The sequence below is a fragment of the Saccopteryx leptura genome, chromosome 2, assembly GCF_036850995.1.
Source record: "Saccopteryx leptura isolate mSacLep1 chromosome 2, mSacLep1_pri_phased_curated, whole genome shotgun sequence".
NCBI classification, from domain to species: domain Eukaryota; kingdom Metazoa; phylum Chordata; class Mammalia; order Chiroptera; family Emballonuridae; genus Saccopteryx; species Saccopteryx leptura.
The window spans coordinates 229,111,006-229,134,416 of record NC_089504.1 but is presented as its reverse complement, the minus strand read 5'-3'; the positions used below and the strand labels follow the sequence as shown (position 1 = coordinate 229,134,416).

General features: G+C 46.2%; 1 pseudogene and 1 gene segment (V, D, J or C); both read left to right on the top strand.

The window, feature by feature from the left end:
• Positions 1 to 4,207: 4,207 nt before the first annotated feature.
• LOC136393965 (large ribosomal subunit protein uL30m-like) lies at positions 4,208 to 5,360 on the top strand (annotated as a pseudogene).
• Positions 5,361 to 9,059: 3,699 nt separating this feature from the next.
• Positions 9,060 to 23,411, top strand: part of LOC136393963 (probable non-functional immunoglobulin lambda variable 5-48) — a 114,300-nt gene continuing 99,948 nt past the window's right edge. Inside the window, 1 exon segment of the V gene segment in view lies at positions 9,060 to 9,125. Within this exon segment, the coding sequence occupies positions 9,080 to 9,125 (46 nt within the window).

The window sequence follows — 23,411 nt, the reverse complement described above, 5'->3', positions numbered from 1 at the left end:
ACATGCCCTCAGAGTGTCATATTCTGCCCTCAAGCCTGTACTTGGAGGCAATACATAGTCTGACTTTTTCAAGATGAGCAGAAATCCCTGGTTGCCAGGTGGGTTGAACTGGGTCCATGGATACAGGTTAGCGCAGGGCCACTGTAACACAACACACAGACTGGGCAGCTTATCCAATGGAAATGAATTTTCTCACAGGTCTGAAAGCTGGAAGCCCAAAATCAAGGTGTTGGCGGGTTTCATTTCTCCTGAGACTCCTCTTTGGCCGGCAGAGAGCTGCACTGTGGCTGAGACTCCACATGGCCTTTGCTCTGTGTGTGCTCACCACAAATTTCTCTGCCTCTTCTTATATTAAAACAGCCCTACTTGATTCAGCCACCCTTTCTGTATGGCCTTGTTTACCTTAATTACTTCTTTCAATGTGTTTGCTGCAAAGACAGTCACATTGTGGCTGCGCTTTACCACATGATATTGAGGGGACCCCGTTACATTTATATCAAGGGGTGAGGGCAGAACCAGAGGCTCAGAGTCCAGGACAGTTGACTTTCCAGATGATGTGCATCCACCCCATTTGCTCAACACCTACCACATGCCGGACGTAGGTCTAGGGACTCACATAGCCTGGACAGGGCAGGAAAGTTCACCCCACTGCTAGGGTGATGTAGTCTGGGGAAGAGGGATCAAACAAGCAGAAATATTCTTTCTACAGGTTGGTTTCTGACATGGACACAAAATGTCTTTGCAGTCACAGGCATCCCATATACACAACAAACCCTGGGAATGCAGTAACGGTCCCTCCTTGACCACTGATCAGGAATCCCATTTTCAAGGTGACCAGACCCAATAACTCACACCATTGCCTCATCAACATCTGGGAGATAAGGGCTTGTCACATTGGTTTAGGTAACATAGAGCCTGTCCATTTGGAACTAGGGTTAGTTATAATTCAACCCCATTTTAGTGAGATTTGGAGTCCATATAGGTAGGATAATGATGGAAATTTCACCAAACATGTCCCTACTATGCTCATCACTTATTGTTCCAATCTCATCATTAGTGCTTTTTGGGACATGTACGGTAGATACTGGGATCAGGCAGGGGACACAAGCCAGGCTGTTCCCATCTCATGGACTGGCCTGAGCTCAGCTGCCTGGCCATTCAGATATCCCTGCACTGACCAGTCTGGGCCAGCACTCCAATCTGTGATGCACTGAATTGAAATTTAGGTAATCTCTTGAGGTACAGAAAGATTGCTTCATCTTAACAGAGGTAATAAGAAGTTAAAGAAAGTTTAAGACCCTGCAGTGGTGGTTACCTCCACACTATGCCTGGGCTCCTCTATTGCACCTGTCACTCTATTTGGTGAGGTCCAGACTGAGTTCAGCACCCAAAACTATTTTCTGTTCACATACTCTATGTTGGGGCTCCTTCTGATCCCCAGACAAAGCAACTTCTCCCTCTGTAACCTGCATGTCATTTCTGAGGACGTCTGCCTCACAGGGGCCTGGTCATGGAGTGACAGCAGAATCAGCCTGACTCTGATTCCATTGTGACTGTGCCCCTCCAGGACATTAGCCAACCATGAGAGCCACAGGTAAACACTCCTGGTTTGCTCCCCTTGTCTCTCCTCGTCACTGTCCTTCCAGAATCATCTGTGTGCATCTATCAAGTCATGCTATATCCTCAGGCTTAGGGTCAACTATTTTCCAGAGTTCCATCTCTCATATTTTCATCTTCCTCCACCAATCACATAATGACCACAAAGAATCATCTCCGGCCCCTTGTCACAAAGTGTCTGTGGGCATAAGTTTCTGGAAAATCAAAAGGTCAGCAAAAAAAATTTTAGTATCTCTTGGTAAATACTGAAGGATCCAAGAAAAAGTAATTACTAATGTTTTACTTGGTACTCAGTCACTACAGTATAAACAGATTACGTATAACAATCCACTTAACTATCTTATTAAATAACATCAACATGTCACAAAATAGTGTTTGAAAAGTCACACCCATAACTCTCATACAAACAGGGCAGGAACATGATTAGAAAATTCTGTTCAACTCATTTTACTGAGACCACTAAGACAGTAAACACTTTTAGGAAATATTTTTAAAACATAATATTTTTATTGTACCAAGATATGGCCAGTGATGGAAATTGTGTGTTGGAGTAAAATGATTAATGTTGCAAAGGGTAATGAAATGCTAAGCACTGGGTTTATTTTCTCCTGTGACCAAAATCTACAAATCAACATAATTCCACCTATACAGAACATCCAAAAAAGAACATCTAGATTTTGGACATTCTCTTAGAGTTGCCATCTTATCTGCACTAACAGGGACTCTTGTCTTCTGTCCACTTTGTTACCTTCTCTTCACGTCTCACCCCCTGACACATGGCTGCTACCACTCTTCCTTTCCAGGAGCCTCAACCAGCCAGCAAGCTCAGGGACCTGACGAACCAAAGTGCATCTTCCGAGGTCATGAAGTTCTTGCTATGCGAGTCCGCATTTCAGAATTTTAATCTCATTTTTCCTGGCCATTCCCTTCCCTTCCCCTGGGTCATGTGATTTATTTCTATCTTCCTTCTTCTTATCACCTGGTAGATCTCTCTATGTCTTCACCCAGACCCACAGGATCCTCATGTCATGCTCATGTCCCCTCAGCTCTCATGTCTGATTCCTGCTCCTGCATGACCCCACCCACATCCACCCCTTTGCAGCCCCTGAGAGAAGCAGCGAGTTCTCTGGCATCCTTGTATCCAGTTTAAAGGTGAGGGAGGGGTCTGCATACACCTTCCACCCTCAGTGTCAGCACCGTGAGCCTGAGCTGAGGTGAAGCTGTCTAACTTGGTCTGGAATTCAATGCCAACTGCCATGTGGGCACAAGGCACCACAACGTGAGATGCTGTGTGAGGACACAGGCTCGGGAAGAATTCAGGCACAAAGCTGATCTGCACTCTCACAGGTACTTGTCCCTTCAGATGTGATGTCCTGCAGATGGTAGTCAGTCAAGATAAGATGTGATTTGTGGCCTGAGACCAGATCATCTCTCTATGGGACCTGAGGTGAGGGGATGCTCCACCGTTGCTGAGACAATGCGAAGACTGCTCCATGAAAGGGGATCAGGTGGGTCCATGGATGAGATGACAGCTCTCAGGGCTGTGGAGACTCCCATGAGTGAGTTTCCAAAGCCCATAAGCCCTGACTATGTCCTCTGTCCTCTCACACCCCACAAGAGATTTTCAACAATCTAGGGTATGGGCTGGACTGTGGGACATCAGGAGCAGAAACTCCCCAGTGTGCACCTGTGACACTCCTCCGATGAAGTTCTTGATAATCCAAGATGTGAGGTAGCCTTCTCCTGCACTGGGTGTGGCACACACATGGAGGGTTCCCATGGCAATGGTTCCAAGGCCTCCCGGGCATATCCATTACCTGGTGACCTAGACAGGGGTGACTGACCCTCTGGGGTTCCAGCTCTTCTCTGGCTCCTGTGTGTGCACAAGGCCTCCCTGACCCCCAGGCTCCAGATGAGGAGGAGGCTGACCATCACTGCCACAGACTGAACACAACCCGATGCTACAGAGGACTTCCCGCCATGGAGAAGTGAGGGGGAAATCTACCGTCCTTTCCCTGTGACCCATCAAGCTCTGACCTTGACTGTGACCATCCTTGGTCAGGTTTTGCCCTCTGCTGACACTTTTGGTTTAAAATGAGGAGATCTTATGAGCTCACCTTGGCCTGTATCTAAGAGTCAGTGACAACACCTCCATTTCTAATTGGTTATCAATTCAAACAGAGTCACTTTGTAGCCAGTTACAATATATCTCTCTGAGTTTCTGAGTGGTGTGACAAGGACAACAAAAACTGGGGTATATGACTTGGTGACCCAGGTGGTGTCTACCAACCCCATGAGAGTCCTTGCTCCTGGCCTAGGATTTGATGCTCATTCTTTGAACCCTGGCACCTGAGGGAAGATGGGGTTTCATTTTGCTTTTGAGATGACACTCTCAGGAGCTCCTGATCTCCAGGCCCTGGGAGCTCCTCTCCAGAAAGGCCATGGCTCTGAGGCCTGTATCCTGCTCACTTCCTCTTGTTTAACCCCATGACTTGTCCTACATTCCCTATGGGTCTTCTTGTTGGGATGATATAAAATAAATATTACTTATTTGGACCTAGATCTTATCAAGCCAATCCCCATTAAATCTATGGAGCTCTTAAGAAATGAAACTGAGGCAGCACCGGGCGGTCTGTCTCCTGTGGAGCTTCCTGGTGGTGGGCTTTGCAGCAACAGTCACCACCCTCATGGCTGGGGTTTTGCGCTCACTCATTCAGAGGCCCCAGGCAGACTACATATGGTGACAAAAGGTGTGGAATCTCTCGTTTGTACAGATTGGATTCGTCATAAATTTACCAAGTCAAGAATTCCAGATAAAGTGTTTCAGCTTTCACCTGAAGATCACGAAAAATATGGTGGGGATCCACAGGACCCTCGTAAACTGTGTATTGTTACCAGAATAAAAAGTACAAAAAGGCATCCATACTGGGAAAAAGATGTAATAAAGATGCTTGAATTAGAAAAAGCACATACACCCTGGCCGGTTGGCTCAGCGGTAGAGCGTCGGCCTAGCGTGCGGAGGACCCGGGTTCGATTCCCGGCCAGGGCACATAGGAGAAGCGCCCATTTGCTTCTCCACCCCTCCGCCGCGCTTTCCTCTCTGTCTCTCTCTTCCCCTCCCGCAGCCAAGGCTCCATTGGAGCAAAGATGGCCCGGGCGCTGGGCATGGCTCTGTGGCCTCTGCCTCAGGCGCTAGAGTGGCTCTGGTCGCAATATGGCGACACCCAGGATGGGCAGAGCATCGCCCCCTGGGGGGCAGAGCACCGCCCCTGGTGGGTGTGCCGGGTGGATCCCGGTCGGGCGCATGCGGGAGTCTGTCTGACTGTCTCTCCCTGTTTCCAGCTTCAGAAAAATGAAAAAGAAAAAAAAAAAAATTAAAAAAAAAAAAAAAAAAAGAAAAAGCACATACTCCGCAAGTTCACAAGAATATCCCTTCAGTGAAGGCAAAGCTGAAAGTGGTTAAACATTTGATAAGAATCAAGCCCCTGAAATTACCACAAGGACTGCCCACAGAGGAGGACATGGATGGCTCACACCTGCCTCAAGAGCACGGGAGAGTTAGTATTGCGCTGGCATCTGAGCCCCACGGACCAGGAGGCAGTTAAGTCCTGATGCCAGAGCTGATTCAAATTTAAAAGTTCAAATCTTTTATTTAAGGATGGTGAGAAAGTGTTCTTACTAAAATGCATTTTAAATGCTAGTCATTTTTACTAATTAAAAACATGGTATGAGTCTTCCCATGGGGGGGGGAAGAAATGAAATTGAGCAAAGATAATGAAAATTGGACAATAAAAAATAAATAAGTTCATAATGGAGACAGAACCTCTAAGATAGGTAGAGTTCCATTTAAAATATTATACATCAATTTTTCTACTGAGAAAAATTGCATAAATGTACAAAACTATCTTAAATATCTTGGGAGAAATGCAAATCAAAACTGCAATGAGATACCACCTCACACCTGTTAGATTAGATATTATTAACAAGACAGGTAATAGCAAATGTTGGAGAGGCTGTGGAGAAAAAGGAACCCTCATACACTGTTGGTGGGAATGTAAAGTAGTACAACCATTATGGAAGAAAGTATGGTGGTTCCTCAAAAAACTGAATATAGAACTACCTTATGACCCAGCAATCCCTCTACTGGGTATATACCCCCAAAACTCAGAAACATTGATATGTAAAGACACATGCAGCCCCATGTTCATTGCAGCATTGTTCACAGTGGCCAGGACATGGAAACAACCAAAAAGCCCTTCAATAGATGACTGGATAAAGAAGATGTGGCACATATACACTATGGAATACTACTCAGTCATAAGAAACGATGACATCGGATCATTTACAGCAAAATGGTGGGATCTTGATAACATTATACGAAGTGAAATAAGTAAATCAGAAAAAACCAGGAACTGCGTTATTCCATATGTAGGTGGGACATAAAAGTGAGACTAAGAGACATTGATAAGAGTGTGGTGGTTATGGGGGGAGGGGGGAAAGGGAGAGGGAAAGGGGAAGAGGGAGGGGCACAAAGAAAACTAGATAGAAGGTGACAGAGGACAATCTGACTTTGGGTGATGGGTATGCAACATAATTGAACAACAAGATAATCAGGATACATATATTCAAAGATAACAAGTCCAGATTTATTGATGTCGCCCCATTAAAAAAATAAAATTATTTAAAAAAAAAAAAAGGAAAAAAAATATCTCGGGAGCCAGAATAAAGGTAATATTTTCAGTATAAAGGAGACAAAAAAAAAAAGTCACAACAGGTTGAAGGGGCTGGGGACCTAATAGGAAACCCTCATGACAACAAGAAACAAGAGCCACAACAACCATGTTTTCAATGTGTAAGGATCTTCCAAGTAGAATTATCACCAGCTATGAACTAATAGGGTTAATGGGGAACTTTTAGCCTAACGCTGGACTCAGTGTGGTCATGGCCCTGGCTGGATAGCTCGGTTAGTTAGCGCATTGTCCGATATGCAAAGGGTGTGGGCTTGATCTCAGGTCAGAGCACAAACAAGAATGGATCGATGTTTCAATCTCTGTCTCTTTCTTCATTCTTCTGTCTCTAAAATAAATAATAAAGTCCATGAGCTGGAAAAAAAATGTTGTCATGGTCCAGTAATGAGTGTAGGGATCAGGCAGAAGTAAACTCAATTATCATGTAATCCTTTAATATCTGGTAACATAGCATTTTATGGAGCTGTCTGGACGTTATTAGTGATCTGAAAAAATTAATGGCTCAACCTCCAAATCACAGAGCTGATCTACTTATTCTCCTGCCCTGGGTAGTGACATTGGAAAGATTCAACTGCAAAACTAGAGCTCTTCCAGAAGAGTTGGGTTGTGTAAAATGGGCTGCAGGATGTGCGTTCTGGGACCAGCAGGGGGCGCTGGTGGACTGCGCCTGAGAGCTCAGGGTTCTGGGCCAGGCAAGCTAGGGAAGTTCTCTGCTGGTTCTTGCACACTTGGGCAGGCAGTGTCCTCACTGAAGTGTGACTTGCCTGCATCATGTGCCTCAGGAGTCACGTGAGCACTGAACTCTGACTCACATATTTGCCTCCTATTTTGTCTTCTCCTTTTATGAAGTCATTTCCCTGGTCTGATTTGCAGGAAAGATAGATAGAAAATGATGCAACAAAACTAAATCTTTTGGAAGATACACGACCCACAGTGCTCCGTGGGCAAAGGGGGAGACACCTAAGGAGGGATTTCCCCAGGGACATTAGTCCTCAGCATGCAGAGCTCTGGGCTCTCTGTCATGGTCCAGGTTCCTCCCCTCCCCTCCTCACTCCCTGCACAGGGAGTTTCCTGTGGTGGAAAGTGAGCCGGTATGGGGGAGGGGCATCGCTTTCTCCTTCCACCAGCTGCACACAGCGGGGCTGTTCCATTAGCTGTGAGGGTGCTCAACCTGCTTCAGGGTCCTGGGCCAGAAGGTACTGGGACTGTCTCTGCCATCCTCAGTGTCTAGATCTCTCTATATAATTTATAGATATATATAAAATATAAAACTATGTTTACATGTATAATTATTTAAGTTTGTGTGTATATAGTACAAAATTAGAATCAGTAACTGTGATGTAAAAATTATACATAAATATATAATAATGTTGACTTATGTATAAAAACACAGAAATGGATTCACATATAACCTTAAGGAAATACATGCTTAAACACACATACCCATACAAACACTACATAAACACATACTACCGTGCATGCACAACTCCTGACTGTCATGGGCAGGAGACTGTGAGTACAGAGATGCAAAGACTCAGTATCTATAATGAATGCTAACTCAACCATGCAGATATTATTATTATTATTATTACAATATATTTTCAATTTGTGAAAGTCAAGAATACGCTTATTCAATGATTTTTCATAACTCAGTTATTTCAGTTTTTGTAACTTGCTAGCTATATAATTTTGAGATGAAATTTTATAAGGAAAAGTTGAAAAATATACACAGATTAAGGAGCAGAGCAAGTAACCCCTATGTCATGGTTTAATTCCTCTTATCAGTGAGAACATATAGTTTTCGTCATCATCTGTCAGACATATTTCAATTAGCTTATTGTCCAAAGGTTCTATCTTTAGTAATGAATAATATTCATATACATTCATACATATATTCATTTATTGATGAACATTTAGGTTGTTTTATATCTCAGCTGCTTAAAGTAATGTGGCCATGAGCGTGGGGGTGCATGTCTCTTTTTTTTTTTTTTAATTCATTTTAGAGAGGAGAGAGAGAGAGACAGAGAGAGAGAGAGACAGGTGGGAGGAGCTGGAAGCATCAACTCCCATATATGCCTTGACCAGGCAAGCCCAGGGTTTCGAACTGGCGACCTCAGCAATTCCAGGTCGATGCTTTATCCAATGCACCACCACAGGTCAGGCCCATGTCTCTTTTTGAGGTACTATTTTTTAGGTCCAGATAAATACGCAGAGGTGGAACAGCTGAATCATATCTTTAGGAGTCAGATTATGGGCGTGTGAATAGACACAGTGACCTGGTGAGCTGCTGTAACCAGTAGGAAACCCAGAAACTTTGGGCATGAGGGGGTTTGTACTGTGTGACCAGCAGGAGGTGCTGTGGGACAGTCCTGAATTCCCACCACAGCTGGTGAGAAATATTCACTCAATAGAGCCTGGGTCTGAGGGCTGGGCCTTCAGCAGCCGTTTTCACTACAAACTTATAGAGTTCCCTGTGCCCACCTCTGTGAGGTCCAGCAGGTGCTTCCTCCCAGAGCTCTTCCAAGGGATGAATTAATGGCTATCCTCCTCAGTGTGGGGTGTGAGCTGAGCTCAGAACCAGACCTCAGGGAGGGGCGGGGCGGTCACTGAGGGACACACATTTGCATGGACAGCCCCTCCTCTGGCAGAGGGCGGAGAAGAAAAGAAGGCCTGGGACAGCCCAGCCCCACTGTGGGTTCAGGGCTGTGAGCACCATGGCCTGGACCCCTCTCCTCCTCGCGCTCCTCTCTCACTGTGCAGGTAGGATCAGGTCTTAGGAAAATTGGACATTTTCAAAATTCACTCTCCTCTTGTTCATAATCCTGATAATATTCACTGGTGTCTCTGACCCCTCCTCTGTGTTTGCAAGTTCCCTGTCCCATCCTGTGCTGACTCAGCCGCCCTCCCTCTCTGCATCTCCTGGAGCATCAGCCAGACTCACCTGCACCCTGAGCAGTGACATCAGTGTTGGCAGCTACCACATATAATGGTACCAGCAGAAACCAGGCAGCCCTCCCAGGTATCTCTTGTGGTTCTACTCAGACTCAGATAAACATCAGGGCTCCGGGGTCCCCAGCCGCTTCTCTGGATCCAAAGAGGCCTCGGCCAATGCGGGGCTCCTGCTCATCTCTGGGCTCCAGCCTGAGGACGAGGCGGACTATTACTGTGCAGTCGGCCACAGTGGTGTTTCTCACAGTGACACACACAGATGGGGAAGTGGGACATAAACATCGACCTCTACAGTCTTGATTCACAACAAATGAGCATTTTAAAAAGAAACTTCTAAATGTAAACTATATTTGGAAGTAACTTCTGGTTTAGAATCTCTAGTATTTACTTTTTATTCCATGTTTCTGAAGTCTAAGGAAAATAAAACCAGTATCAAAAATAAATTCCTCATTATGTTACTTACATTTTGCCTGTTAGCCATGTGTGGTAAACCAGAGTTTGTGGGATTGAAGAATAAGAAAATGACTTTCTTATTTTTTATTTTTCAGAATCCAAAGACCATCCTAGCAGGTGGACCGTCTTCCACAGGCAAGACTTTCCCCTTCCTCCCAAGTGCTTGTGCACAGGCGACGGAAGAGCTCTGAGTACCCTGGATGGGGTCTCAAGATGTGAGGTCTCGATGGTGACTCTGACCCGGGATGACTTTCAGCACAGAGCTGGTGCAGCCTTTGCTGGGCACCTGAGCCTGCTGTTCAATCAGGAGAGAGGTGATTAATAAGAGGGAAATTTGTGAACTGAGGTCAAGAAATATTTGGGGTCTCAATAGGGTGAGAATACTCCATCGTTGCTGGGACAATGAGGAGCCCGCTCCAGGGAAGGGGTGAGGTGGCTCCATGAATGAAACACTCTTACAGCCGACAGCACTCAGGGCCAGCGATCTTCCAAGAGGGGGTTTCCTGAGCCCTGATGCCCTGTGTCCTGTCTTCTCACCCCACTGGAGCTTTCCAACAATCTGGGGTGATGGTGGGCTGGACATCAGGAACAGGGACTCCCCAGTGTCTGTCACTTCCCTTGTGAAGCTCTTGATGAACCAGGGTCTGAGGTTATGGTCTCCTGAGCATGGAGCAGCAAACACAGTGAGCGCCCAGCCAGTAACCCTGCTTCTCCCACACCTGTGACTTGGGACAAAAGTGCCTGAGTGTCAGGGGTCCAGCCTTCTTGTCTGGCTCCTGGTTGTGCACATGGCCTCACTGACCTCCTTTGACCTCTAGCCTGATGAGGAGGCTATCACTGTCACTTAGATCAATACCACCCCATGTACAAAGAACACCTGTTTCAAGGGAAAGAGATAATTTTGTGCCCACCTCTTCTCCACGACCCATTCTTTTTCTTTCCTTGATGTGTCACCCACTGGTCATGAGACAGCTTCTGCTGTCACCTAGGCTATTAAACCAGGTGGTCTCATGTTCTTGACTTGGTCTGTCTTCAGTGGTCAATAAATTATTTACCTTTATTACTGACCTTCCAACTCAAACAGAATCACTTTGTACTCAGATACAAAATATTCCTCAGAGCTGCTGGCAGGTGACAAGAAATGCACAAGTCTGGCATCTGTGCCCTGACCTCCCTGCATGGCCCTGCTCCCGGCCTGGGCTTGATGCCCGTCCCCTGCACCCTCACCACTCAGGAAAGCTGCTCTCTCTGTTTCCTGGAGGTCACCCTCTGAGGAATCCTGATCTCCAGGTTCTGGGGGACCCTCTCTCTGAGGACATGGCTCTCAGACCTGTCACCTGCTCACTTCCTCCACTGTAACCACATGACCTGTCATACCTTTCCCTCTGTGGTTCTTTGTTTGGTGTGATAATGAGTAAACATCTATTTTTTTAACTGAGAATTTATAAATCTAACCCTATTAGAATTTCTGAACTCTTGACAAATGAACTTTATCAGGGCTAATGTGGGTTAGGACATGGCAGGGCTGGAGCAGTTTAGGTCAGAAATGAAGAAGTAAGCTCTGAAAAGAGATGAGATGTGCTTTTATAGCAATTTTGAGGAAAATCAAAAAACTAGACAAAAAGTATCTTAAATTTATCAGATAGCTATTTATTATATCTATATATTCAAGGGTGACCAAAAAGTATGTTTACACATCTGAATACATGAACCACAACATTTCAACTTGTGTTATTATTTATTAATTATTATGTTTTTAGTTGTATTACAACTAACTGTAAACCTACTTGCCCACCCTTATGTGTGTATATATATATATTATGTATGTATGTATGTATATATACATATATATGTATGTGTGTGTGTGTGTGTGTGTGTATATATATATATATATATATATATATATATATATTCCCAAGATGAGTTCAAGGGTAAATGAGAAGACACTCAATGAATAAAAAAAAAAAAAAGACCTTTCTTCTCTAACAACATCATGTTCTCATGGCAAAGACACAGATAAAGAGCCAGGACGTGTGCAGTGAGGACGGGGAGCTGACAGGAGCCCTGACAACAACCCCGAAACCAAAGCAATCCACTGGCAAGGTCACCCAGTACAGTAATCACCAGGTTACAACCAACAGGGTTCTCTGCAGAACCTAGTCAATAAAACCAGGTGCTCTCATGTTTAATCCCGGACCTTGTACAGGGTGGTCATGTACCAATAATGAACCCGGGGGCAAGATAGAAGCAAACTCAAATCTCAGACAATCCTTTAATATCTGCTAACATAGCACTTCATTTTATTTCCTAGAGATCATTAGAAACATAGAAAAATAAATGTGTCAACTCTCAACTACACTGAGAAGAACTATTGATTCTACTGCCCTGGGTTGTGGCATCAGAAAGATCCAACTGCCCAAACCAGAGTCCTTCCAGATTGCTGGGTGGTTTGGAAGGGGCTGCAGGACATGAGTTCTGTGACCAGCAGGGAGCGCTTGTGACCTGTGCCTGAAAGCTCTGGGTTCAGGGCCAGGCCCAGTGGGAAAATACTCCACAGCCTCTTGCACACATGGGCAGGCAGTGTCCTCAGTGAAGTGTGACTCTCCTGCACATGTGTACCCAGAAAGGCGCATGAGCAGTCGGCTCTGACTCACACACTTACCTCACATCTCAGCCCCCTCCCCTCATGGATTCAATTGTCCAGGCCTTATTTACAGCTTAAAATAGGTAGAAAACAACAAAAGGAAACTGTATTTGCTTGAAGAACTTGACCTGCAGTGCTCCATGGGCACAGGATAGGAGACCCCGAAGCAGGAATTTTTAAATATCAACCATTAGTCCTCAGCAAACAGAATTCTGGGGGTTCATGAGCATGGCTGATATATCCTCTTACCTTGTCTCTCCCTGAACAGAGTCTCCTTCACAGGAAAGAGACGGAATGGAAGGAGCGGGCGTTTGCACTCCTCAGCGCCATCATCTGGCACCGGTGCTCATCACCCAGGATATCTGCCCCCCCCCCCCCCCCCCCCCCCCCCCCCCGTCTAACCCACTTCTGGGGGCGGGTCAGATGCTGCTGGCTCTGCCATCCACAGTATCAAAGTCTTTGTTTATATGTGTTGAAAAGTATTTACTAAAATGAGCTCATGCATCCTAAACTCATTTTCTCCTTCTATCAAATCAAAGGATCCCAACCCAACAGGGACAGTATCAGGATTGAAGATTAGAAGCCAGTCTCATTTATAATCATAACTGAAAGTTGCATGAACCACTCAGCATATGAGTGAAGAGGAGGACTGAGGATGGGGTCATGATAACATTCCCGAAGATGATGAGACTCAATGCACACAGTGCTGTGTGCTCAGGAGGAAGCGAGACACATAAACCCCCTCTGAGACCCCTAAGCTGCCACTGATTGTCCTGTGACTCTTGACATCTCTGTCACTAGCACCTGAGGATCTGATGTCCTTCCACCTGTCTGTTTATTCCAGGGTGTTCCCTTATGTGTCCCCATCTAGCCATTCTTAATGGCACCTACACTACCCAGTCATGTCCACACAGGACAGAGCTCCTTGGACAGGGCACAGTGTGTGCCCAGACAGACCTCAGTGGGACAGAGGAAGTTGATCCCACCAGTATGAAAAACAAAGAGTTAGAAACTGCACTTGTCTGGACATAGCAGCCTCAGATCTTACCTGGGTTTCCAGGTACTGGAGATGAGAGTGTGGGAAAACAGGTGTGTTCAATTGGGGCATTTGAGCCCTGGCTGGTTGTAGAGCATCAGTCCAGCATGTTGAAGTCTCCAGTTTGATTCCCTGTCAGGGCACACAGGAGAAGCGACCATCTGCTCCTCCACCCCTCCCCCTTCTCTCCCTCTCTCTCAGTCTCTCTATCTCTCTTCTGTAGCCATGGCTCAATTTCAGCAATTTGGCCCCAGACTCTGAGGATGGCTCCATGGCCTCACCTCAGGCATCGAAATAGCTTGGTTGCTGAGCAACAGAGCACCCACCAGTAGGGGGCTTGCGGGATGTATCCTGATTGGGGCACATGTGGGAGTTTGTCTCTCTGCCTCCCTGCCTCTATGCAAAAGAAAAAAATTTAAAGAAAAAGAATAAATTTGGGCTTTTGGTCTATAAAAAAATGAAGGGAAAATAGTCTGTATTTTTGGAGATGAAATGGATGATGTAGTAAACATCAGTGTGTGTGTATTGCTGGCCAACGTGAAAGATAAGATCTCTGATACCCTTTAGTAGTGAGAGTTACAACCTTAGCCCAATGCCCTCTTTGTCTACAATCCTAGAGGTCCAAGTCCCTCTGTGATGTCACAAGCATCTTCAGAAGAGAGGATCAGGACAGCAGTGCTCCTCTACTGGAGGGCCCGGTGTGTCAGAGAGGACAGGAGGGGTTGGGGTCTGAGGGCAGAGCGGGACAGTGTGTGACAATCCTGAGATTGCTCCAACCAGCTGGCTCATCACTCAGGGCTACCTGGGAGCTTCAGGTATGTGTGCTCACTGGGTAAGCTGTCCCACCAGGACCCATGGTGATCAAGAGCCAGGTGCCTCTTCCCTGGGCTCATCTTTAGCTTTCCCCTTCTGGTCTGTGAAGACCCCTGGTGTGAAGGGCAGGAGTACTTGCAGAATGCTGTCAATAACAATGGAGATAAAGATCATCTTTTGCCTGTTGCTGATTTTTGTGGACATGTCCCTTCCTCATTTCATTAACTAAGATGCTGTATTTAATACCAAGTTATGCCCCTGTGTGAATGTTTATTACCAAATTATAAATGCATATGTTTGTAGTTTTATATGGCTTTTTCAGAAGTTGGTGATAAATCTCAAAAAAGGGCTTTGTCAGCATCAATCAAGACAGCATGGTCATATTTATTGATGTATTAATATATTGCTTTATATTAAAATATTTCCTAATAGTAAACAAAATTTGTATCATTAGAATAAAATATACTTTATAATAGAATTATTTATATGTTACTAAGCTTTCTTATGTTATTTTAAACACTTATAGCAATATTTAATGTTATTGGACTGTAATTTTTCTTTTTCAGTAACTTATGAATAATTGTGTTTATCAATGCTGTAACCAAAAAATATTACAGTCTATATACTTTTGGGTATTGAGGAAAAGTATGAAGAATATAATTGGAACCATCTAATCTCTGAAGGTTTGGTCGAGGTTCCTTGTTTTATATTAAAATATTTCTTAATATTAAAAAATTTCTACATTAGAATAAATCACACTTCATAATAGTGTATAGAATTATTTATGTTACTGAGCCCTCTTATTTCCTTTTAAATGTTTATAGCAATATTTAATGTTACTGGACTCTAATCTCAGACTTCACTTCCACAACTGAGAGAGAATTCATGTCCCTCACTCTAGGTCACTCAGTGTGTGGTACTTTGTTGCAGCAGCCCTGGGACATAGGACAGCGGGACAGCACAGCCAGAGACAGGGCTGAGGGCATCAAGTTCACAACAGTTGCAAGCGTAGCAGAGGTTCCAACCCTGACATGATGCCCTGATGGTCAGGGAACCGTGTCCATAGTGTATAAACATGACTCATCACTGCTATGCTGTGCTCTGTCCTGAACGGGGATACTGTCTGAATCCCTGGGGGCCAAGGTGCAGCAGTGGCCACTCTTCTCATCACTGCGGGGCAGCCCCACCAGGTCAAGAGACACCCATCATGAGAAGTTTACCTTCAGGAAATGATCCTGCTCAAGGGGAGTTATAGCTGTTCGAACACATTAGGATTAACTTCCTGGGTTTCTCTTGGCATGTCTCCTCTGCCCAATTTGAGGTAGGTAGACAGCTACAACAACACAGTTGTGGGAAGCAGAAACCGTCTTTGATGGGCCTTACTCACCATGTTACATCATGCTGTACCTAGGTCTGGGCACCAGGGGGCGCACAAGGACCGTTCCTGAAGGTCTGGGAGGAATCAGTGCTGTGACCTGTTACTTGGCATTGCCTGAGGCTCTCTGTTCAAGGCTCACAGCTGTGACCTTGTCATCCCCTGGGCAATACAGAGCCCCACCACAATCCACTCTCTAACATCCTCAGGCACAGGAATGTGACCCCAATTCAGTGAGGGATCAAAAATCTGGGATGGGTCTCATTTGCATGAGTAGCTCCTCCCCCTTGCAGAGTATGAAGAGGGGCAGGGAGAGATGTGGGGGAAGCTCTGCTTCAGCTGTGGGGCCACAGAGACAGGACTCAGGGATGATCCCCACCATGGCCTGGTTCCCTCTCCTGCTCACCCTCATTGCTCACCTCACAGGTGACTGGATAAGGGGACAAGAGAAGGGTCCTTGGGAAGAGAGATGGGGTCTGCTTTGTCCTCTTGTCTCCTGACCCAGAATCATCATCTCTGTGTCTCTCACTCTTCCAAGGTCCTGGGCCCAGGCTGTGCTGAATCAGCTGCCCTCAGTGTCTGGGGCCCTGGGACAGAGGGTCACCATCTCCTGCACTGGGAGCAGTTCCAACATCGGTGCTGGTAACAGTGTGCAATGGTTTCAACAGCTCCCAGGAACAGTCCCCAAACGCCTCATCTATGGTGATAGCTATCGTGACCCGGGGGTCCCCGATAGATTCTCTGGCTCCAAGTCTGGCAGCTCATCCACGCTGACCATCACTGGGCTCCAGGCTGAGGACGAGGCTGATTATTACTGCCAGTCCTATGACAGGAGTCTCAGTGCTCACACAGTGCTGCAGGCCTGTGGGGAAGTGAGACAAAAACCTGCTGTCTCCCGCAACGGGTCCCCTGGGCAGTCCCCACTCCTGAGACAGCAGCTGCTTTCTTCTTTTAAGAGAGCCATTCCCCCTCAGGGGTTCTCAGCTGATTCTCTGGCTCCCAGTCTGACAGTTCAGGCTCCCTGACCATCACTGGGCTTCAGCCTGAGGGCAAGACTTATTGTCACCAACAGCCCTGTGACAACAGCCTCAGAACTCCCACCGTGCTCCAGGCCAGTGGGGAAGTGAGACACAATCCTGTTTTCTACCTGCGTTGGCGCCTTCATGAGAGACCCATATGAAGACAGCTTCTTCCTTTTCACTTTGGACAAATACTGGTGTTTGAGAACCACCGAAGGAGACTTGGTCCCCAGAACGTGCCCTCATAGTCTCAGATTCTGCCCTCAAACCTGTCCTTGGTGGCAATGCAGAGTCTGGCTTATTCAAACTGAGCAGAAGTCCCTGGTTGCTGAGGGAGATGACCTGGGTCCATGAGGACACGTTAGGGCAGGGCCACTGTAACATAAGAAACAGACTGTGCAGCTTATCCAACGGAAACAAATTTTCTCACAGGTCTGAAAGCTGGAAGTCCAAGATCAAGGTGTTGGTTTCATTTCTCCTGATACCTCTCACCTTTGCTGGCAGAGGGCTGCACTGTGGCTGAGTCTTCACATGGCCTTTCTCTGTGTGTGCTCACTGCAAATTTCTCTGCCTCTTCTTATGTTAAACTAGCCCTACTTGATTTGGGCACTCCCTCCATATGGCCTTTTTTACCCTAATTACAATGTGTTCTCTCCAAAGACAGTTGCATTGTGGCTGGGCTTTACCTCATGATATTGAGGTGACACAGTTACACCCATATCAAGGGGTAAGGACAGACCAGGGGCACAGAGTCCAGGAGTGTTAACTTTCCAGATGATGTGCATCCACCCATCTGCTCAACAACTACCACATGCTGGACGTAGGTCTAGGGACTCAGGGTGCTATGTGGACATGGCAGGAAAGTTCACCCCACTGTTGGGGATGATGTCTGAGGGTGAGCGGGAACAAACAAGCAGAAATATTCTTTCTACAGGCTGGTTTCCTACATGGGCACAAAATATTTCTGCAGTCACAGGCATCAAATATATATAATAAAACCCCAGGGATGGAAAGACAGTCCCTCTCTGACCATTGATCAGAAACTCAGCTTTCAAGGTGACTGGACCCAGTTACTCACACCATCCCCCTGTCAACATCCTTGTGATAAGGAAAGGGCTTGTCTCAACGGTTTAGTTTACATAGAGTCTGTCCATTTAGAACTGGGGTTAGTCACAATTCAACCATGTTTCACTGAGATTTGGGGTTCATATATGAAATGAAAATTATAGAAATTTCAGCTAATATTTCCTCCCTATGCTCAACTCTCTTCCTCCCAATGTCTTCATTAGTTCACTTTGGGACATGTATGGTGGACACTGGGATCGGGCAGGGACACGAACCAGGATGTTCCCATCTCATGAACTACAGCTCAGCTCCCTGGCCATTCAGATATCCCTGCACTGACCAGTCTGGGCCAGCACTCTGATCTGTGAGTGAACTGAAATTCAGGTAATCTCTTGAGAAATAGCAAGATTGCTTCATGTTAACTGAGGTAGTAAAAAGTTAACAAAAGTTGAAAACCTTCAGTGGTGGTTACCTCCACACTACACCTTGGCATCTCTCTTCTACCTGTCACTCTGTCGGGTGAGGCCCAGACTGAATCCAGCACCAAAAACTATCCTCTATTTACATACTTTTTGTTGGGGCTCCTTCTGATCCCCAAACAAAACAACTTCTCCCTCTGCAACCTTTGTGCCATTGCTGACAATGTCCACCTCACAGGGGCCTGGTCACAGATGACATCAGAATCAGCCTGACTGATTCCATAGGGACTGTGCCCCTCCAGGATATAAGCCAACCATGAGAGCCACAGGTAAACTCTCTTGGTTTTCCTAGCTTGGCTGTCCTTGTCACTGTCCTTATGGAATCATCCGTCTGTATCTATCATGTTATGTTATGCTCATAGGCCAAGGGTCAACTATTTTTTCCAATTCTAGTCTCTATGTTCTCATCTTCCTCTACCAATCAGCTAATGACCACAAAGAATCAACCCCGGCCCATTGTCACAAAAATGAGTCTCTGCTGACCTCGTGTTTCAGAAACTTAGAGCCAAAGAAAATTTTAGTAGCTCTTGGTAAATATTCAAGGATCCTAAAGAAGTAATTTACTGAGGTTTTACTTGGCACTCAGTCACAACACTATAGACAGATTATGAATAATAATACACTTAGCTATCTCACTAAGTAACGTCAACATGTCACAAAATAATTTTTAAAAGTTACGCACATAACTCGCACACAAACAGGGCAGGAACATGTTTCAAAAAGTTTGTTCAACTTATATTTTACCTTGGACACCACTAAGATGCTAAATACTTTTAGGGAATATTTTAAAATCTTACTATTTTTATTATGCTAAGATATGGCCAATGGTGCAAATTGTGTGTGTTGAAAATAAAATGATAATGTTGCAAAGGGTAATGAAATGCTAAGCATTGGGTTTATTTTCTCCTGTGACCAAATCTACAAATCACCATGATTCCTCTTATACAGAACATCCAAAGAAGGACATCTAGATTTTGCACGTTCTCTTAGAGTTGCCATCTGATACGTCTTAACATGACTCTGTTGTCCCTCTGTCTACCTTTTCACCCTCTTCACATCTCACCCCCTGACACATGGCTGCTACCACTCTTTCTTTCCAGGAGCCTCAACCAGCCAGCAAGCTCAGTGACCTGACGAACCAAAGTGCATCTTCTGAGGCCATGAAGCTCTTCCCCTGCGAGTTTGCATTTCAGAATTCTACTGTAATATCATTTTTCCTGGCCATTCCCTTCCCCTGAGTCATGTGATGTATTTCTGTCTTCCGTCTTCTTATCACCTTGTGAATCTCTCTACATCTTCACCCAGACCCACAGGATCCTCACGTCATGCCCATGTCCCCTCAGCTCTCATGTTGTGTCTGATTCCTGCTCCTGCACGACCCCACCCACATTCACCCCTTTGCAGCCCCCTGAGGGAAGCAGCGAGCTCTCTGCCATCCCTGTATCCAGTGTAGTAGGTGAAGGAGAGGCCCGCATACACCTCCCTCCTTTAGCGTCAGCACCATGAGGCTGAGGTAAAGCTGTCTGGCTTGGTCCGGAATTCACTGCCAACCGCCATGCGGGCACGAGGCACCACAACATGAGATGCTGTGTTATGTGAGGACACAGGCTCGGAAAGAATTCAGGCACAAAGCTGACCTGCACTCTCACAGGTACCTGTGCCTTCAGGTGTGATATCCTGGAGATGGTAGTTAGTCAAGAGGAGATGAGTGTTGTAGTCTGAGTTCAGTACATCTCTCTATGGGACCTGAGGGGATGGGTGACACTCCACCGTTGCTGAGAAAATGCAGAGCTTGCTTCACGAAAGGCAGTGATGTGAGTCCATGGATGAGATAACAGCACTCAGGGTCATGGAGACTCCCCTCAGTGGGTGACCTGAACCCACAAGCACTGACTGAGCCCTCTCTCCTCTGACAGCCCATGGGAGTTTTCCAACAATCCAGGGTGTGGGGTGGGCCGTGGGACATCAGGAGTGGGGACTCCCCAGTGTGTACCTGTGTCACTCACTCCGTGAAGCTCTTGATGAGCCCAGACCTGAGGTAGCCTTCTCCTGCCCCAGGGGAGCACATACATGGAGGGTTACCATGGCAATGGTTGCCAGGGTTTCTGGGCAGATCTCTTACATTGCGACACAGACAGGGGAGACTGACCCTCGGGGGTTCTGCCTCTTCTCTGTCTCCTGTGTGTGCGCATGGCCTCCCTGACCCCCAAGCTCTAGATGATGAGGAAGCTGACCATCACTGCCACAGACTGAACACAGCTCGATGCCAAAGAGAACTTCCCGCCATAGAGAAGTGAGGTGAAAATCTACCCTCCTTCCCCTGGGACCCATCACTGCTCTGTTCCTGATTGTGACCACCCTTGCTCAGGTCTTGTCCTCTCCTGACACTTTGGCTTTGAAACCAGGAGGTCTTATGATCTCACCTTGGCCTGATTTTAGGGCTCACCGACAACTCTATTTCTTTTTTTCTTTTTTTTTTTTTTTTTTGTATTTTTCCAAAGCTGGAAACGGGGAGAGACAGTCAGACAGACTCCCGCATGCGCCCGACCAGGATCCACCTGGCACACCCACCAGGGGCGACGCTCTGCCCACCAGGGGGCGATGCTCTGCCCCTCCGGGGGGTCGCTCTGCCGCGATCAGAGCCACTCTAGCACCTGGGGCAGAGGCCAAGGAGCCATCCCCAGCTCCCAGGCCATCTTTGCTCCAATGGAGCCTTGGCTATGGGAGGGGAAGAGAGAGACAGAGAGGAAGGAGAGGGGGAGGGGTGGAGAAGCAGATGGGCGCTTCTCCTGTGTGCCCTGGCGGGGAATCAAACCCGGGACCCCTTGCACGCCAGGCTGATGCTCTACCACTGAGCCAACCGGCCAGGGCCATGACAACTCTATTTCTTATTGCTCTTCAATTCACACAGAATCACTTTGTACCCAGATACAATATATCCCTCAGAATTTCTAGATGGTGTGACAAGGACAACAGAAACCCTGGATATGTGACCTGGGAGACCCAGGTGGCATCTCCCAAACCCGTGGCTCTCTTTGCTCCTGGCCTATGATTTGATGCTTATTCTTTGAACCCTGACACCTGAGAGAAGCTGGGTGTTATTTGCTTCTGAGATGACACTCTGAGGAGCTCCTGACCTCCAGGCCCCGGGAGCTCCTTCCCAGAAACAGCGTGGCTCTGAGGCCTGTCCCTGTTCGCTTCTTCTAGTTTAACCCCGTGACCCGTTCTACATTTCCTATGCTTTCTCCTATTAGAATGATATGGAGTAAATATCAATTAATTTATACCTAACCTTTTTAATCCAACCCCCATTAAATACATAGAACCCTTAACAAATGAAAATGAGCCCGGAAAATGGAGACTGAAAATAGAAAATATAGAGTTTATAAATCTCATGATGAAGGAAGAACTTCTAAAACAGATAGAATTTTACTCACAGTATTTTATATCGAATTTGTATTTAGAAAAATTACGTAAATAGAAAAAATGTCTTAAATACCTTAAGAATCAGAAGAATGGAAGTATTGTTTATATCACATTCAGGGGTAAATAAGAACCTGCAATAGTATGAAAAACATAAGACATTTGTTTCCTGACAGCAATGTGTTCTCATGGCAAAGGACACATAAAAAAAAAGTCAGGGCATGTCCACTGGGGGCTGTGGACCTAACAGGAAACACTCACGACAAACAACTAACAGGAGCAAAACAAACACATATTTCAACCCGTATGGATCATCCCAGTAGAATTATTACCAGGTATGAACTAATGGGATTAATGGGGAACTTTAAGTCTAAGACTTGACTTAACGGTCCTGGCTGGATAGCTTGGTTAGTTAAAGAATTGTCCTGAGCTGCAAAGGTTATGTGTTTGATCCCTGGTCAGAGCACAAACAGGACCAGATTGATGTTTCTGTCATTCCCTTATCTCTAAGATAAACAATTAAACAGTCCATGAGCTAGGAGAAAACAATGGGGCCATGCTCCAGTAATGGGAGCAGGAGTCAGGTAGAAGTAACTCAACTGTCAGGTAATCCTTTAATATCTGGTGACACAGTATTTTATAGAGCTCTCTACAGGTCATTAGTGACTAGGAAAAATCAATGGCTTAACCCCAACATCATAGAGGGAATAAGCTAATTCTACTGCCCCAGGTAGCCTCATTGGAAAGATGCAACTGCAAAACCAGAGCCCTCCCAGGAGAGCTGGGTGGTGTGAAATGGGCGGTTGGTTGTGTGTTCTGAGACCAGCAGGGGGCGCTGGTGGACTGTGCCTGAGAGCTCAGGGTTCTGGGCCAGGCAGGCTAGGAAGATTCTCTACTGGCTCTTGCACACATGGGCAGGCAGTGTCCTCACTGAAGTGTGACTTTTTTGTATCTGGTTCCTCAGGAGTTGCATGAGCACTCAACTCTGACTTACATATTTGCCTCATATTTCATCTTCTCTTTTTATGAAGTCATTGCCCAGGCTTGATTTACAGGAGAGAAAGATAGAAAATGACATAACAAAACTATATCTTCTTGAAGAAACACGACCCACTGTGCTCTGTGGGCAAAGGAGGAGGCACCTAAGGAGGGATTTTCCCAGTGACAACATTAGGCCTCAGCAAGCAGAGCTATGGGCTCTCTGTCATGGCCCAGGTTCCTCCCCTCCCCTCCTCACTCCCTGCACAGGGAGTTTCCTGTGGTGGGAAGTGAACAGGTATGGGGGAAGGGCATCGCTTTCTCCTTCCACCAGCTGCACACAGCGGGGCTGTTCCATTAGCTGTGAGGATGCTCAACCTGCTTCCAGATCCCTGGGCCAGAAGGTGCTGGGGTTGTTGGGGCCATTCTCCGTGTCTAGATGTATTATATAATATGAAAATATATATACAGCCTGACCAGGCTGTTGCACAGTGAATAGAGCATCCGATTGGGAAGTGGAGGACCCAGATTTGAAGCCCCGAGGTCAACAGCATAAGCATGGGCTCATCCAGCTTGAGTGCGTGGCCTCTGGCTTGAACATGGGATCATAGACATGACCCTGTCATCACTAGTTTGAGTCAAAGGTTTCTGGCTTGAAGCCCAAGGTCGCTGGCTTAAGCATGGCGTCGCTTACTCTGTTGTAGTCCCGGGTCACCTTGCTTTCTCATATATGAGAAAGCAATCAATGAATAACTAAGGTGCCACAATGAAGAATTGATGCTTCTCATCTCATCTCTCTCTCTTCCTTTCTG